The sequence below is a fragment of the Hippocampus bargibanti genome, linkage group LG06 (assembly GCF_051943395.1).
Source record: "Hippocampus bargibanti isolate YZ-2025 linkage group LG06, ASM5194339v1, whole genome shotgun sequence".
Taxonomy (NCBI): domain Eukaryota; kingdom Metazoa; phylum Chordata; class Actinopteri; order Syngnathiformes; family Syngnathidae; genus Hippocampus; species Hippocampus bargibanti.
This window is the reverse complement of record NC_142739.1, coordinates 13,987,188-14,004,704: the sequence shown is the minus strand read 5'-3', so window position 1 is coordinate 14,004,704 and position 17,517 is coordinate 13,987,188. Positions and strand designations below refer to the sequence as shown.

Sequence of the window (17,517 nt, the reverse complement as noted above, 5' to 3'; positions counted from 1 at the left end):
GTGATTTTCAACCACTGTGCCGCGGCAAACTAGTGTGTCGTGAGAGACCGTCGGGTGTGCCGTGAGAAACTATCCAATGCCCCTTTTTCAAATATTTTTTTAACAAACATTTATTAATCATTTTCTGCCAATGTTACGTCATTGCCCTGTGTCCGTTCTGAAAAGACTGGGAGGGTAATTTAAGATTCGTCCGTGTGGCAACACGCCACACGCCTCTTTCCTGCGAGATGGTTCGTGGTGTGCCGCAAAAAAAATACAATGTAAAAAAAAACGTGCCCTGGTTCAAAAAAGGTTGAAAAACACTGCACTATATGGTTAATTTCGTAAGAGTAAGTATTCTATCACACCAGTAGGTGTCATAGCAACATCACTCACCTTATAGCTCCTTTTTTAGAAAGTTCCCACACACTTGCTATTGTGGTGTTCAACTGTATATGTGCATCCAATGCATAAAATCTTAATTTTTAATTGCGATGTTAATGGTGAGATTGATGATGACGACGATGGTTAAGAATGATATTTCTTTATGCCGTTCTTTCTTTCTTTCTAAATGTCAAAAAACCGGAGAGGGCGCATTCCTGGGCGCGCGCAACCGACCCCACACCTCCATCTGTGCTCGCACACGAACCCAACGGATAGACAGCAAAGGATTGTGGACTTCAATTCGACTGATTTCCGTTTTAAACCAAAATACGTAGTATATAAATTTTGAAATTATCAAATCATGGTAAATTGATAATGCCAAATCGAATGTCGTACTTTAGATAGCACGGTGGTATATACTGTAAATGTGTCGCCACATTGACGATTTTGGACAGTGCAAAGGAGAAAGCGCACATTTTGGGGATTCTTTATTCTCGTGTAGTTCCATCTGAGGTAGTATGATCGCCTGATAGCAGGGAGCAAACTCCACCCAACACACGCATACGCACGCACGCACGCACACGCACACCTCCGCAACCTGTGGCAGAGTGCTACTCGCTCAGGGTCGCGCGGAGAAAAGTTGTGCGGGTCAAAGTCCGGCACCTCTGGATCAAGCTGTTCTGAAGACATGCTTCAAACATGGCCGTAGTTCCGGCGAGAGTGCAGGAAAGTGGATTTTTGGAGGTTTTGGTGCGGGCTCGCTGGCACGAAGTTTGGGTGCACTTAAACGAGGAGGCGCTGACGTTGAGCTGCGAGGACGACGCCGTCAAGTCCAACGGAGTGGTCACCAATGGATCCTACCTCGACAACAACAATTCCAACAACGGTGCAAGGCTGCCGGACCCGCTCGCGGCTGTGCCGGAGATCATCGCCAACCGGAAACGGTGCGTTCAGGTGACCAAGCAGGACGTCGGCGGACTGGGGATCAGCATTAAAGGCGGCAGGGAGAATAAGATGCCGATCCTGATCAGCAAGATCTTCAAAGGGTTGGCTGCAGACCAGGCGCAGGCTCTGTACGTTGGAGACGCCATCCTGTCCGTGAACGGGGTCAACTTGAGGGACGCGAGCCACGACGAAGCGGTGCAAGCGCTCAAACGGGCAGGCAAGGACGTGACCCTGGAAGGTAAGCGTCAGCATCATCGTGGTGATGGGCACACTCAACGTGGATGACTTGTGACAACAATCATCACAGTTGTAGAAAACGCAAGATATTACTGGCGTGGTAGTACTTATGGGCACATTCCAGCTGTATTTGTAGACGATGGCGTGCTGTCAGGGCCAGCGAGGCTCATCTGTTGCACTACCCTCCACCATTTTCCACCTAAATTCCATTTGTCATCCATGAATGTTATTGCTTTATTCAGAATATTCTATTCTTTACACTTGGCTGTACTGTTTTGAGTCAGTACATGTAGATTGTAGATTTATTTATTTTTGTCCGATCATATTTCAGCACTCCAGACTACAATGTCATTCTAATCTGCTTCACCCTCTCGAATCAGTAGCGCTAGTTGATGTAATGATGATAACAATGGGACTGTTCCATCAACCAAAGAGATTTCAAATCCGCTCTCCTGATGCCCTTGTTGACTTTAGCAGTTTTCCATGATTAGCTGTCTAGAGGAAAAACACGTTTTACAGCCAATTTAAACAAAGTACAAACATTCATCCATCCATCCATTTTCCGTACTGCTTATTAGGGTCGCTGGAGCCTATCTCAGCTGTCTTCGGGCACGAGGCGGGGGACACCCTGAATTGGTTGCCAGCCAATTGCAGGGCATACAAAGACATAACATAGTCACTCACACCTAGGGACAATTTGGAGTGGTCAATCTGCCTGCTATGCATGTTTTTGGAGTGTGGGAGAAAACCCACGCAGGCCCGGGGAGAACATGCAAATTCCACACAGGGAGGCCGGACCGGGACACGAACCGGCGTCCTCTGCACTGTGATGCCGGTGTGCTAACCACTCGACTACCGGGTCGCCTCAGTACAAACACTATTATTATTATTATTATTAATAATAAGAATAAGAATAAGAATATTCTTCTTTTCCTTTCGGCTTTTCCCTTCAAGGGGTTGCCACAGCAAATCAGTGTCCTCCATATTTAGAGGTTTGATCCACATGTATGTTTTGGCCAAGCTTTTACCTCGGATGCCCTTCCTGACACAACCCTCTGTATTTATCCGGACTTGGGACCGGCACAAGAAGACTTATGTCCCTTTGTGGCTACAGAACAAGCAACTCACTCAGTAAAAGGCTCCCAAACACAAAATGGTCATCGGCACAGCAACATTCAAAAAAGCAAAAACTATACTCACTTATTATTATTATTACAGTAAAGTCTCGTTATATCGATATCGGTTATATCGATAGTACCGCTTATTACGATATTATTTTCGTTTCCCTTGCACATTTCTAGTCTTTTTATGTATAATTAGTACCGTTTAGTACGATACCCGGTTGTTACGATAATCCGGTTATTACGGTGCTCCTTTTCATCCCCCGCCGGCCATTTTTGTTGTTTACATCGATATATCCGTCGCGCCATTGGTCAACTTGGTCACGTGTCTTGTTACGTGAGCCGCCATCGGTCGCGCCATTGGTTCACTTGGTCACATGAGCTGCCATCGGTCGCGCTATTGGTCGACTTGGCCGTGTGACTTTGTCACGTGACACGCCATCGGTCGCGCCATTGGTCAACTTGGTCACGTGTCTTGGTTACGTGTCACGCCATCAGTCGCGCCATTGGTCGACTTGGTCAGGTGACTTGGTTACGTGCCCAGCACTCGTGTAGCAGAGCCATTTTCATTTTCAGACGCTAGCTCGTGTGTAGCAGACGAGATTGAAGTGTTTGTGTTAAAAGGTAAAAATGGGAAGCAGAAGATTGATGACTTTTTTAAATTGTATACATAATACAGTAAGATGTAAGCGTTGCAGTTTCCCTGTTGTGTTATGTACATGCCCACTGTACTGTATATGAATGCAATCGTTTTTTGCAACAATGTTTCTTGTTTTGTCTGCTGAAGCGCGATGATTTTGAAAATTATTAACATTCCATACTGTGTATTAAAGGACAGCCGATGTCACTTTTTATTCAAATGCAAATAAAAATGACTTCACGCCAAGACGTCTTGCATTGCTTGTGAATCCAAACAATGGCTTCAGATTCGGCTAATATGCTTTCTTGTTACACATCCAGTTATGAATATGTTTCAAATACACTGTAGTTCTGAAGATTAAAGCATACATGTTTACAATCATTAAAGAATTATATGTGCCATTTTGAGGCAACATTGGGGGAACATCTCCCAAAAAAAAGGGAGCTAATGGCCAGCTCCGTTTCTTATATGGCGCTTGGCTGCCCTCTTTTGGCGGCTTTTGTTTAATGCAGTTCGGCGCAGGATCGGATATATCGATAGTCCCGGTTATATCGATATTTTTTCGGACTCCCTTGAGTATCGATATAACGAGACTTTACTGTATTATATAATATAATATAATAATAATAATAGCTGTCTGATTAGTATTATTATTAGTGGTAGTATTGTTATTAATAATATTATTGTTGTTGTTACACTTTCATAAAAACATTGATAAATATTGATTATGTATTAGTACAAGTGGTGTTACATTGTATGCTTATGTAGTATTGCTGGTTTCTATTGTTAGAATGTGAGTGGTGGCAATAAAAAGTGGATGAGGGCCATATTCCAAATGCGTGGTTTGCCAATGCCTTTCCAGTCACAACTGCATTTTTTTGTTTGTTTTACGACCGATGTTACCTGTACTTGGTGGGTCCAATACGAGACAAAAAATGTTTAGACTCAAGAACTGCCCTTCAATGGTTCTTAAAATGGTTCTTAAAATACTGCTTTTCAAGTTATTAAAATTTAAAACTGGTAACCTATCAAGTTTTCAATACCTCAGACCGGGAGGACAAATTTAGTGAGGGCCCTTGCGGGTGCCCGCACCTTGTGTGAATCTCGTGAGGCATCAGCAAGAGTCATACCGGGTACGGGACGCGGGGGGGGGGGGGGGGGGGGGGGGGGGGGGGGGGGGGGGCAAGTCCCTATCAGGGGGCGATTGCCCAGGAAGAGGTGGAGGATTTCAGGAGGTTTTCAGAAATAAACACACATGTTCGGATTTGGTATCTGGCCGGAATGACATCAGCTCTGCTGATTTGGGAAAGACAATCGTTTCCTTACAGTAAATGTTCTCAGAAAAATTGATGAAAAAAAAATAACACACCGGAACAAAATAACGCAGTGATATACGTCACGGAGGCTGTGGTGTGACATCATAGGAAAAATATCTATTATTTGCCTTTCGATCTGGCACTTTACTTGACAAAAAATGTCCTCTATTTCTAGAAATACTCTTCCTTAACCAGGCCTTCTCTGAGAGACACATTTGCGTTTGAATTCCTTTTGCTGCTTTTTTCTTCCCTATGCAAGGTGCATATCTGGTGAGATTCCTGCTTTCTCGCTCACTCAAGCACACACACGAGTTCACCAACATAAACGGTTGCTTTTAGAAGAAGAAAATTGGGCTGATAGAAGATGACTCTGAAAGCAGAACAGCCTCTGCACATCCACTCAGACACAGGAAAATGTATCATGTAAGTGCCCACTTCTGAGTGTATTCCTGTTCCCATGAGGACTCTTGAATGACGAGTTTCTCCCTCACTCACTCAGTAGCGTGTGTGCAATACACTCCCGGGGCTGATCCTTCTGGAGAAAACAAGGGGAACACACTGCACAGAGGAAACGCAGAATTGATAAGAAAAATAGGCAAAGGGAGCTGAGCAGCGGAAGTGGGGAGAGCACGGAGTAGAATTGTGATTTTCATGGAGAAATGTGGAGAGGGAAAGCAAAGCCGCAGGAGAGCTAATGAGAGAGGTGAAGAGACTGATGCCAAGATGCAGAGGTAAACTTCAGGGTACATGAGTGCCAGGAGGTTGTGGTGCACTCATTTGGGAAAAGGGGTGGATGTGCAGTCAGTGATGGACCTCTGTGAACTTTGAAGGCACAGATCCATCCACCCGAGCGTGTATGTTTCATTCCCAGTGAAACGTGTGATATGTGATATTCCCAAATTTCCAGTTAGTCCTGACTGTAAGTCACTTTCTGAAACTGGAGAGAAGCAGATTGGATGGAAAGAGAGAGAGAGAGAGAGAGAGAGAGAGAGAGAGAGAGATCAAGAAGAAACTGATTGGAAAGGTGAGACATGTGTCTTGTGTACAATTTATGCAGACATACATCTCCACGGGAGCGTTTCTCTGAGTATAAATTGGCATTGACTGACACGTTGAGTAAATGAAGTGAAAGTTAACTCACATAGATATATACCATATTTTCCAGGGTATAAGGTGCACCCAAAAGCCTTGATTTTCTCCAAAACATGACCATGTGCTTTATATGCAGGTGCGACTTATATGTGAAGTAATATTGAGCCACAACAGGTCTCGCAACTACTGTCAGCAGCCACTGACTCTATTTCCCCCTGTACATGAAGTAGCGCATAATAATGCACATTATAATGTGGTGTGCCTTATATTTGGAAACTTTTAGATATTTATGTATTATATGCTGGCAACCAATTCAGGGTGCCCCCCGCCTCGTGCCCGAAGACAGCTGAGATAGGCTCCAGCAACCCCCGCGACCCTAATGAGGAATAAGCGGTACGGAAAATGAGATGAGATGAGATGAGATATTTGGAAAACCTTTGTCATTCACTGAAGCTGCGCCTTATACTCGGTGCGGCTTATGCAGTATATGAAAACGGTTTGAAAATGTATTATACACCATTTCTTTATACACCATTAATTGAAGGTGAACCTTACACTCCAGTGTGCCTTAAAATCCTTCCTAGGGGAACAAGGAGAACACACTGCACAGAGGGAACGCCAAATTGTTAAGAATAATAGGTGTGTGGGTTTGTGTGTGTGTATATATATATATATATATATATATATATATATATATAGGAGGCCAGGAAGCTTGAGGGTTCTGCTTGGGGGTCACTGCCGCGAGTGCTCCGACCACCACAGGCACGACTGTCACTTTTACCTTCCAGGCTCTCTCCAGCTCCTCTCTGAGCCCTTGGTATCTCTCGATTTTCTCATGTTCCTTCTTTCTGATGTTTCCATCACTCGGGAACGCTACATCCACGACAACGGCTTTCGTCTGCCCTTTATCTATGACCATGATATCTGGTTGGTTGGCCATTACCATCTTGTCAGTCTGTATCTGGAAGTCCCACAGGATCTTTGCTCGGTCATTCTCGACTACCCTGGGAGGTGTTTCCCATTTTGACCTTGGGGTTTCCAGACCATACTCTGCACAGATGTTTCGGTAGACTATGCCAGCCACCTGGTTATGGCGCTCCATGTAGGCTTTCCCTGCCAGCATCTTACACCCTGCAGTTATGTGTTGAATTGTCTCAGGTATATATATATATATATATATATATATATATATATATATATATATATATATATATATATATATATATATATATATATATATATATATATATATATATATATATATATATATATATATATACACACACACACATGAGTGTGTGTGTGTAGTGGGCTCAAGAATATTGTGTCAGCAAATGTTTGCGTTGGAAATATGATGCACACTATAAGGACAAATGTTTGCGGACACTCCTCATAGTTTAGCTTTAGTAAATAATGTTTTTTGAAAAGGTCCTCTGCATGTGCCCCACACGTTAAGTACATTCATAATGTCATGTTTGGATGACTTATCCCTACAGGATCATTGTGATGTCACCCCCATGAAAGACTTTTGAGATGACTGTCACGATATACAGGGTGGTGGTGTAGGTGGACCCCCAAAAAGCAGGCAGAAGGGGGGAGCAGGGTATATTTGACAAACTGTGTTAAATAAAGCCAGATGGAACAAAATCTCAAACAACAAAGTCACAAGAACAAAAAGGTCAAAAGTAGCAAACAAAACTATGACTGAAACATGACAAGATAAAACAAACATGACAGGGTGACACAAACAATGACCCGACACTGAATGATCATGCCGGGAGTCCTTGTAACTGCCATTGATTAAAACGGCCACCGCCTGTGAAACTGCAGGCTGGGCCCTACAGTGCCACTCGTTGGTCGCAAACCGAAACGTGAAAGACTGGAGCTATTTTCTTTTCTTGAAGGTGAAATGTGGCAAATCTATAAAGCAAGGGTGTCAAATTCAGAGAGCCGTTTTGACTGTAAAAATCATGTAAATCTTAAAATTTCACTGTTGCTGTCAACTGGAATTCTTGGCCCTCAAAAAAAAGGTTGGTTGCTAAACCGGGCTGCTTGTTCATGCTGCTATTTTACCTTATATTGCTATCTTGACATCACAAAAAAAGGCTTCTTCACAAAAAGCATATGACTCACATTGTCTTCCCAATTTCATTTTCAGACTTGTCGGGTTAGTGATACAAGAAATCAAACAATGAGCTCTGAAAGCAGGGTCTATTATCAAGTGGAAATGAATATTTCATTTTGGAATGACACTCTCTGTTCTGCACTAAATAAAAACAAAATGAGTTTGAAATTAGGTGTGATTATGTTAAGAAGGGGCTTTGGAATGTCTCTTTAAAGTAAAGACAAATCTCAATTGGGTTTATTCCCAAATCTATGAACATAGAGCAAGATACAGGGAGACAATTTTTAGTTTAGGGGCATCATCATGCGACGTGAAGGGTGTGAGACATATTGACAACCATTTAGGACAGGGGTAGGCAAACTTTTTGACTCGTGGGCCACATTGAGTTGAAAAATTTGACAGAGTGGCAGGACCATTTGGAGGGAGTGTTTGGGCCAGATATACTAAACCTAAAGTATTAAATGTAGTGTGTGCAAACCTCACAGCACAGTAAGAACACTACAGCCCAATGTATTAACTCTCTTTCAAGCGTGAAAAAAGGCCCTTATCAGTTAATACATTTGTCTCAAGGAATATGCAAGATATGGCATTTACATACTATTTCGTGGATACCTGGAATATGGGGCAGGTTGTCTGCCCTGCTGTCCGCTAACATTTTTGTCATGAGTTTCAGACACTGTTTTAACGATAATTTGGACAAGTTCGGCGGGCCGGAATAAAAGCCTAATGGGGCGTATGTCGGGCCGTAGATTGCCCATGTCTGATTTAGGAGGAACTTCAGTGTATCCAATGAACCAAACATGCATGTTTTTGGAATCGAGAAAAAGGTTTCTTCAGCCGTCATCTGTACTTCTTTGAAGATGTCGGACATTTCGCTGCGCATCCGAAGAGCTTCGTCAGCAAACTAAAGTTGTGCTGGTCACTCTGGCCCTACATACTGTATATCTATGTATATGTATATTCCTAATGGACAGAGGTGGTGGTTCCAGACCTCTGCTCTAATAGGTCCTTGCTCTGAGGTTGGGGGAGCAGTAGACTACTCGCTGAAGCCAATCCGATGACCTCGTTGGTCCTGTCTGATTACCTTTAATGTCCTCTCCTGACTCCGATTGCCTCATTAGCACTGGTATCACCTCATTAGCATGACTAAGCCTCCGTGGTAATGACCTAAGATGTCTATTGTAAGCACGGTCTAAATCAGGGGTCTCCAAAGTCGGTCCTCGAGCAGCTGCACAGGTATTGGTCATTGTCATCAGTGGCAGTTAAAACAACCATTCCATGTCGGGTCATTGTTTGTTTCATTATGTGGCCTTTTAAAGACTACTGTTTTAACTATCTGTCCTCTTCTATAATTACTTTGCAGTCCAAAAAGGCTAGTTGGTTCTCTTTAATGTACTCACGAATAAACACTTTTGTGTTTATGAGATAAACACAGCAGTAAAGTTATGAAAGCTTTGTTTTCAGTCATTTTTTAGTCATAGATTTCTTTGTTACTTTAGACTGTTTTTGTTCTTGTTATTTTTAGTTCCTACCAACTCTAATATGTGTCATGTATATCCTGCTCCTCCTTCCCGCCTGCTTTTTGGGGGTCCACCACCATCTCGCACCTGTGACAAGTGAACCATGCTAGGCGGTGCAGCGTATTTGATTGCACGCCCCTGGCATAGCTGGCAATTTGGTGACCAAAATAGACAATATTTTAGACCTAAAAGCAAGCCTCAGGCGTGGCACTTGGTATTATGGCACTTTTGGTGTACAATATTTAAACAAGGCACAAACACATTCTGGGCTCCAAGGATGGATGCGATCATTTATAAGTATAACGGCAGCAGGCATGGAACACTTTGAATTACTACATATATATCTATTAATTGGACGATTTATTGTAATTTTTATCTTGCACTGTCTTCCACCTGTACAAGTGTAGGAAAAAAATACCAAAACAACGTTATCCATGAACATCGAGTGCACTTTGCGCTAGACTTGTTCTCAGTATGAACAATAGGGCCACAAAGGTTAGTCACGTTTAAAGCGTGCCATGTTTTCCAAACAGCTGTCTATGGAATTCACCGTGTCTCATAAAAACTCAACAATCGGAAATTAGGGCCTCCTTGAGACTTCATTGAATCATGCCTCTTTGGTGATTGCGAACAAATTTCAGGTACATGCGGGGGTTGGTGTCTCAGAAGTCTGGATGGAAATGTCACCGAAACTTAAAAGTATGTGAGCCAGGCTTATAAGGAAATGACTTTGGCGGCGATGGGAGAATACTGGATGTGCAGCACCAAATCTCTTACCTGTGAAAACAAACACTTTCAAACAAATGCTCAAACTGCTTTTATTAAGTTAATGACTCACAAGATCTTACTGAACATCGATGTTTCAGACTCGTGACTTGTTTTGCCAATTTAAAGCTGTATTACTCCCATAATGTCGCACACTTCATTGTCTGCACATGAAGGCAGACTAAAAAAAAGCAACATAATCAAACTCTCCGTCCTGCTTGAGCAGGAAGAATATGAGTCAGTGGCCTCCAAGCTGTTTCATTTCGCCACCTAGCAAACCCAAGCCTGTCATCACCTTACAACTGATGAGGCAGTGATAGTGTTCGTGTGCATTTAGTCATTGCCACTGTCGTCTAGACCCATGTTCCAGTCTGTGTGTGTGTGTGTGTGTGTGTGTGTGTGTGTGTGTGTGTGTGTGTGTGTGTGTGTGTGTGTGTGTGTGTGTGTGTGTGTGTGTGTGTGTGTGTGTCATGTACCATCATCTGTTCGCACGCTGACATAAAGTGGATGATAACGGTAATGACAATAGTGTTGTTGTGCTGAAGATTCTCAGTGCAATTATTCATCCCCACGCTTCGTATACAGTACGCTTACACAAAACATAACAAAAGCAGAGACGCTTCCTCCAAGCTTTGTGAGAGGAAAACATCTTCCGCCTCCAGGTGTAATTATTGTTCCTCTGTCTTTTATGAGTTGACCCAATTTTCTTTCAATGGTCGCTACAAAACGTGAGGACTCATTCTTATCCTAAGGCCTTGATGCTTTGGTGGAATGAATACTCGAAGAGAAAAAGTGAAGCCAAATCCAGTGGACGATCAGTACTAATAACATGACTGACACATGAGTCCACTTGCCTCTTTGTAATGTGTTGATGTTCACAGGTCATCAGCTCACTGAGAGAATAAGCGCTGCAATTGTGGTTCAGAGAAATGTTTGATGAGTTAGGTGGTTGCCGATGGGAATGCAACAGTTGTATTACTCTTGCTTATTCCTCAGGCCTTTACACAGCGGTTCACTGAAGATGACACAATAGAGTTTTCCAGCATTGCTAGTGAGAGCTAAACATCACAATATTTTAGGGTGGATGGCCTTTCTTGATACTTGCACTATGTACAGTTTTTTATGAAACGGTTTTGCACATTTACAGTACACAGTTGACATTTTTATTTTACTATGCTTAGAATATCTTGTGTTTCTATCCTTTCACCCCCCCCCCCCTCCCCTTTCAAATTGCTGCTATGAACTGCAAATTTCCCCATTGTGGGACAAATAAAGGTTTTCTTATTCTGAGGTCCACCCCACAGTCTATTCTGCAGTTAGTGGACATAGTCATTGAAAGAAGGGAAGAATTCATGAGCATATGAACCTGTGGGGTTCAGTGCCTCCAACCAGATTAAGACCCACTGCTTTAGAGGTTCACTGACAGTTGTTCAAGTTAGCCTCCTTAGGGAGATCCACTTGGAAGCGCTTAGATTCCCGTGTGTAATCCTCTGGAGGAATCAGGAACTAGGTTAAAATAAGCACTGTCTTTTTTTTCACACGAGAACGATTTTTACTTTGGTTCATTTTTAACCCGTATAATGTAGAACAGGGGTCAGGAATCTATGGCTTGTGAGCCATATGTGTCTCTTTTGATTATTGCATCTGGCTCGTTCAAGTAATTTTCACTGCTCATTTACTGTTCAGGGCAACAATTGACTCCAGGAGCAATTTTGATTGGATGATGCTGGCCTACGTTGGCCATTTCTGCGTAATCAAATAAACACCCCCTTTTGAATCAGTCTGCATAGTTATTAGCTCAAAGCTAATCCTCTGACAAATAAACGCTACATTCACAGCAAAATACCTTGTGAGAGACAACACAAAGATATATATATATATATATATATATATATATATATATATATGTATTTATATATTTGCGTAAGAGACTTTGTCGTCATGGTAGTCATTGTCGCTGCAAATATTGTGGGTCCTAAGTCCTTAAGCTCCATCCTGCACTCCAAGATACATTTACTTCATAGAGATGACATGTCACTCTTCATTCACTCTCAGTTCTTGTGGTTGCGTGCGTGTGTGTGCGTGCGTGTGTGCGTGTGTGTGTCTGTGTGTGTGTGTGTGTGTGTGTGTGTGTGTGTGTGTGTGTGTGTGTGTGTGTGTGTGTGTGTGCGTGCATGCGTGTGTGTGTGCGTGTGTGTGTGTGTGTGTGTGCTTGCGTATGTGCTTTCATTATGTTCTTGTTCAAGGTGAAGGAAAAGTTGCATCATGTTCAAAATCAGACGTAACATTCCTTGAATTTGGGCGAATATTCGAAAAAAAGTTGTCGCGAGAGTCTCGTGAAGGCTTTGTACTGCTGTAAACATACCCAGCTTCCAGCTCAGGAAGCTTTCATTTTGCAATCACAGGAGCCTTTTCTTACTTTTCTGACTCCAGTCTGTTCTCCTTTCAACTACTACCTTACTCGTCACAGGCCTAATGTGTAGAGAGGTAGTTACTCCTACTTTATCCCCTACATGTGCTCACCAATTAAGAGTTCCATTCAGAGCATATGGAAAGTCCCCTCAACCTCCGGTGAGCATTGCCCAAAAAAATAATCAATGGGCAGGAAAACAATTTAATGAGACTGAAGCCATTGCACAACTGCCAATACTGTCAACACTCTTCAGCTTCTGAAGAAGTAAACTGTCATATTTACAAAATGTGTAATTGGTTGGGGTTGAGTAGAGTTGTTCAAGTGAAGTGTTTTTTGATGAGCAAATGGGGTTTTTAAAGGGGGCCGTGCAGCTGGTCGCTGTTGGTAGGTTGTCATTCATCAACAGAATTGTAACAGTGAGCTCGAAATGAGATGCAGAGAAGTTATAAGAGTTACAATTTGGCAGAGTTCATTTGCCCAGGCGATCTCCAGAAGCAGATGGAAAGCTAGTAAAAATTGGAGCTCGGACAACATTTGAAGGAAACTTCCTGCTGTGAAATGTCATCCAAATTTTGAACGTCAACTTTGCACAAAGCGTGATGATCACACAAGACTTTCTTTAAATCAGCATAAGAGCATCAACAATGTGTGTTTGTTTGATGATATCTGAAATCTGGACAGGATTGAAGAGAAGAAAAAGAACAGAAAGAAAACAAACAAAAAAACCCATTGTGTTCCAATTGAGTGTTAAAAACAAAAAATGAAACTTCTCACTGAAAATACGAGTCTTTAAAAAGTGTGTCACTGCTTTTCAGTGCGTCTCCATGACGAATCATTGGAATTCAAGGCCATGTTCCAAGCACGAAATATACCATGGGCAAAAACCTTTACAATGGAGCGTTGCCCACCCTAGATCCATTGGGACAAATTACTTTGTCGTCAATGTACAAGCCCTGGAAATTGCCCATGGCCAACTTCCCGTTGCATTTTGAGAATGGGTCCTTCAGTCTTTTCAATGCATTGTCTAATGATGATGATGATGATGATCATCATCATGATCTGTCCACAGTGCATTGTTCCCAATGGAAAGCACCAATAATAATAATAATACTTTTCATTTATAAGCGGCTTTCAAAACTCTCAAGGTCACTTTACAGCAGGGGTGTCAAAGTCATTTTTTGCCGCGGGCCACATTGTAGTTATGGTTTCCTCTCGAGGGCCGTTATGAATTTGGGGAACCCATTAGAATGTTTAAATCCCTTTAAATATTACATATAGAGCACACAGCAAATTAATGGATAACTCGTTTTCAAATCTGAAGTCAAGAATAATGACTTTTATTGTGGTTGACATCCAAAAATATGACATTTTGGCTCAGATTTTAGCTATCATCATGGAATTTAACAGGTTTGATTTGCTTTCGCGGGCCGAAAAAAATGATGTGGCGGGCCGGATTTGGCCCGCGGGCCTTGACTTTGACACCTGTGCTTTACAGTCACCGAATGAACTTTGAGGGGTTGTATCAGTACTCCTAAAATTCATAAATATCTTTCAACCTGGATACATTTTTATGTCCAAAAAGTTTTTGGGGCCATGTTGAAGCCCCACCCCCGCCCCAAAAGGCGAATCATTTGCAGGATATTAAGATTAATAAAATAATAAATAATAAAAGTAGCAATTCCAGGAGGGCCTAATGACCTAATTAGATGAATTGCTGATATTGTTAAAAAGTGACATTGCTAGTACTGTATTTATATGAAAGATTTACTGTATGATGGCATTTTTTTTTACAAATACTGTATATACCTACTAGTAATCGTAATCGGGTGATTAGTTTTGAAGTCTAAACAATATACTAGACCTGATTAAAATCACCCAGTGTTGATTGTAAGGCTACTTTGTATTTTCTTTTCACTGTCCTTCATTTATAGGGTCGGCGCATAGTTGGTGTAGAATTGGGATCCGTGGGAATAACACACACACACATTCCTGTTTCAATGGTTTTTGTGAGGTCCGGATAACTCCAGATAAGGAGTGACGACCACCATTGCTGATAAGTTTAGAGAAGAACTTGTGTTACATTTGAACACTAAATGTCACCCCATTTCCCACTTAAACTTCTTTAAAAACAAAGAAATAAAAAAGTGGACTTGAAACTGAAATAAGGTTTCTGAATGGGTGCATTCAAAGTCCTCACCCCTGTAGTGAATTTGGTTAAAATATCGTTTTACTTTTTGTGGTGTGAACTTTTTCCTCTCATTAACCACGCACACACACACATAAACACACACAGTGAGGAAAAAGTGTGTGTATCCAAGTAAAATGAAAATACCAAAAAAATCATTTTGGGTGAATTTGTGAGGACCTCTCTGAAACTTTAACAGATACATAACGAGAAGCCTTTATAATGAAAAACTTGAGGACCGGCCAAAAGGTCCTCACTTGTCAAAAATGTCCTCACTACGTATGGTGTAAAATGTTAGTGGTCCTCACAAGACTAGTGATACAAACACACACACACACACACACACACACACACACACACACACACACACACACACACACACACACACACACACACACACACACACACACACACACACACACACATTTACTTTGTAACCAATTTTCCCAATGAGGAAAACTCTTTCAACCTGTTTGGTGTGCATGAGATTATGTCAGATCCTTCTGGTGATTTAAAAAAAACATTTTTTTGTAATATTTGGTACCGCAGCAAACTGGGTTGGATTTGAACTGTACATTTTGGCCTCAACACAGAAAATGATCTATTTTTTTTCCTTCCTCCCCCTAAGCCGAACATTGTTGCTTGTGATTATGAATGAAGACACAGACGAGACACGGTCATCCCATCTCGGCTGGAGCAGATTACTGGAGGTCTTCATCATGTATCATCTTTGCATGTTCTTTGATGCCATGCGGTAGAAGAAACTGTCAGCCCTTATTTGGCTCGCTAATCTGATTTTGCGGATGTGACTCAGTGGGTTATTCTGGTTTTGCAAATACGGTTTTTGGAGGGCCATTGAGGGCAGTCGCTTGAAGCCCCAGTTCCATTCGCCAAAGCTTGTCTGTTCTTGTTCATAGGTTAGCGGCTAAGCTCGTTACCGTTTCACGATGCCTCTCTTGAGATACTTTATATGCTGAATCCCAAATGCCATCGGCCATCTGTTAATTATACACACTGCCTTCAGTGGAATATTCTGTTCAACATAACAAGGGAAGCATACTCAAAACATGTTTTAGTTCTTGTGGTTGCGTGCGTGTGTGTGTGCGTGCGTGCGCATGTGTGTGTGTGTGTGCGTGCGTGCGTGCGTGTGCGTGTGTGTGTGTGTGTGTGTGTGTGTGTGTGTGTGTGTGTGTGTGTGTGTGTGTGTGTGTGTGCGTGTGTGTGTGTGTGTGCATGAATGTGTGCTTTCATTATGTTCTTGTTCAAGGTGAAGGTAAAGTTGCATCATGTTCAAAATCAGATGTAACATTCCTTGAATTTGGGCGAATATTCAAAAAAAAGTTGTCGCGAGAGTCTCGTGAAGGCTTTGTACTGCTGTAAATATACCCAGCTTCCAGCTCAGGAAGCTTTCTTTTTTGCAACTTTGCAATTTTGCAGCCCGGATTTGAGATTTGCATGTCTGTGTCACTTTCGACATGTGCTGTCTGTCTTCTGCTCTTCCGGTTAACTTTGTGATAGCAAATCAATTAAAAGTGAGCATTGATTCTTTACGGAACTTGCACTGTACTGTCCTGTACTACATGTAGTTATCGTTAGATGAGGCGACCCCTTGTTCCCATTTAAAAACTCATAAAAATCTTGTTTTTTCACTTTTTAATCATTTCAACGCTTCTACAAGATATTTGAGACATTGATTTGATTGACACAATGTTTGTCGCTCACACCTCCTTGCATGCTAGAACGGAGTAGTTTTTTTACTGCCATTGGGTACATTTTTATTTACAGTTCATGCACTCATTGGGAAAATGTCATCTTTGTCAATATTGCAGCATCATTGTGATAATTACTGTTCCTTGTTGAGGCTCATGAATGAGATGGAGCATATTTTCTGCAGCCTCTTGTCTTCAGTGAGCTGCAATGGTCTTAATCAGGACAACTACAAGAAAATGGATGGATGGATGAAAGTAAGGTTGATTGGAATACATGGTGTACCCCTGCTTTTAACAGCGGATGAGGAACAAACCCAAATGTGATAAGCGCACGCGCACACACACACACACACTCACACACACAGTAGCCGAGCGGTAATGAGTAGCGACGTGTCATTTCTATGAAGTAAATGTATCTTGCAGTGCAGGAAGGAACAAAAGGTAATGGCTTGAAATAATCTCTTCATTTTTGCCATTCCCCTGACATCTTTTCCAAACATTGAATTGAAAAATATTAGAAAGACATTTCTTGATATGATGTTCTTTCATAAACACAGCTGACATTTCCTTCCAACATAAGGCGACTTTCACAATCAGTAACTTCGCTCTCTATGCGTAAAAGGTGGCAACTCAGAGTTCATTCTACATATTTACCACTTTATAAAACAATAGCGAGGCCATTGCCTTGGGAACCTAGAGTAACCACAAACCATTTCATGTACAAATGATTCGCTTTAGTCACGTTTTCAGTTGAACACTGACAGTCTTACTGTTTCTTGTCTGTCCAGTCAAGTACATGCGAGAGGCTACACCGTACGTCAAAAAGGGTTCACCCGTGTCAGAGATCGGATGGGAAACCCCCCCACCTGAGTCGCCGCGTTTCAGCGGCTCTCCTGTCATCACCTCTTCTTCTTCCACGGAGACTCAAAGCCCTCCTCCTCTTCAGCCTTCCCTGTCCCTGCAGGGCAACAGAAGATGCATTCCACTTAAAATGTGTTATGTAACCCGAGCCATGACCACAGCCGATCCAGAAACCAGGTAGTTGACTAATCTATCCTTTCTGCTCTGTGTACCATTTATTGTACC

General features: G+C 42.1%; 1 protein-coding gene across 1 annotated transcript in view; it reads left to right on the top strand.

Moving 5' to 3' along the window:
* The first annotated feature begins 654 nt into the window (after positions 1 to 654).
* The window catches only part of sntb1 (syntrophin, basic 1), a 46,492-nt gene continuing 29,629 nt past the window's right edge, over positions 655 to 17,517 (top strand). Inside the window, exons 1-2 of the mRNA XM_088998124.1 lie at positions 655 to 1,546; positions 17,220 to 17,469. Coding sequence (XP_088854250.1) covers positions 1,063 to 1,546; positions 17,220 to 17,469 — 734 coding nt within the window. The 5' untranslated portion in view covers positions 655 to 1,062. The remainder of the gene's footprint in view (positions 1,547 to 17,219; positions 17,470 to 17,517) is intronic.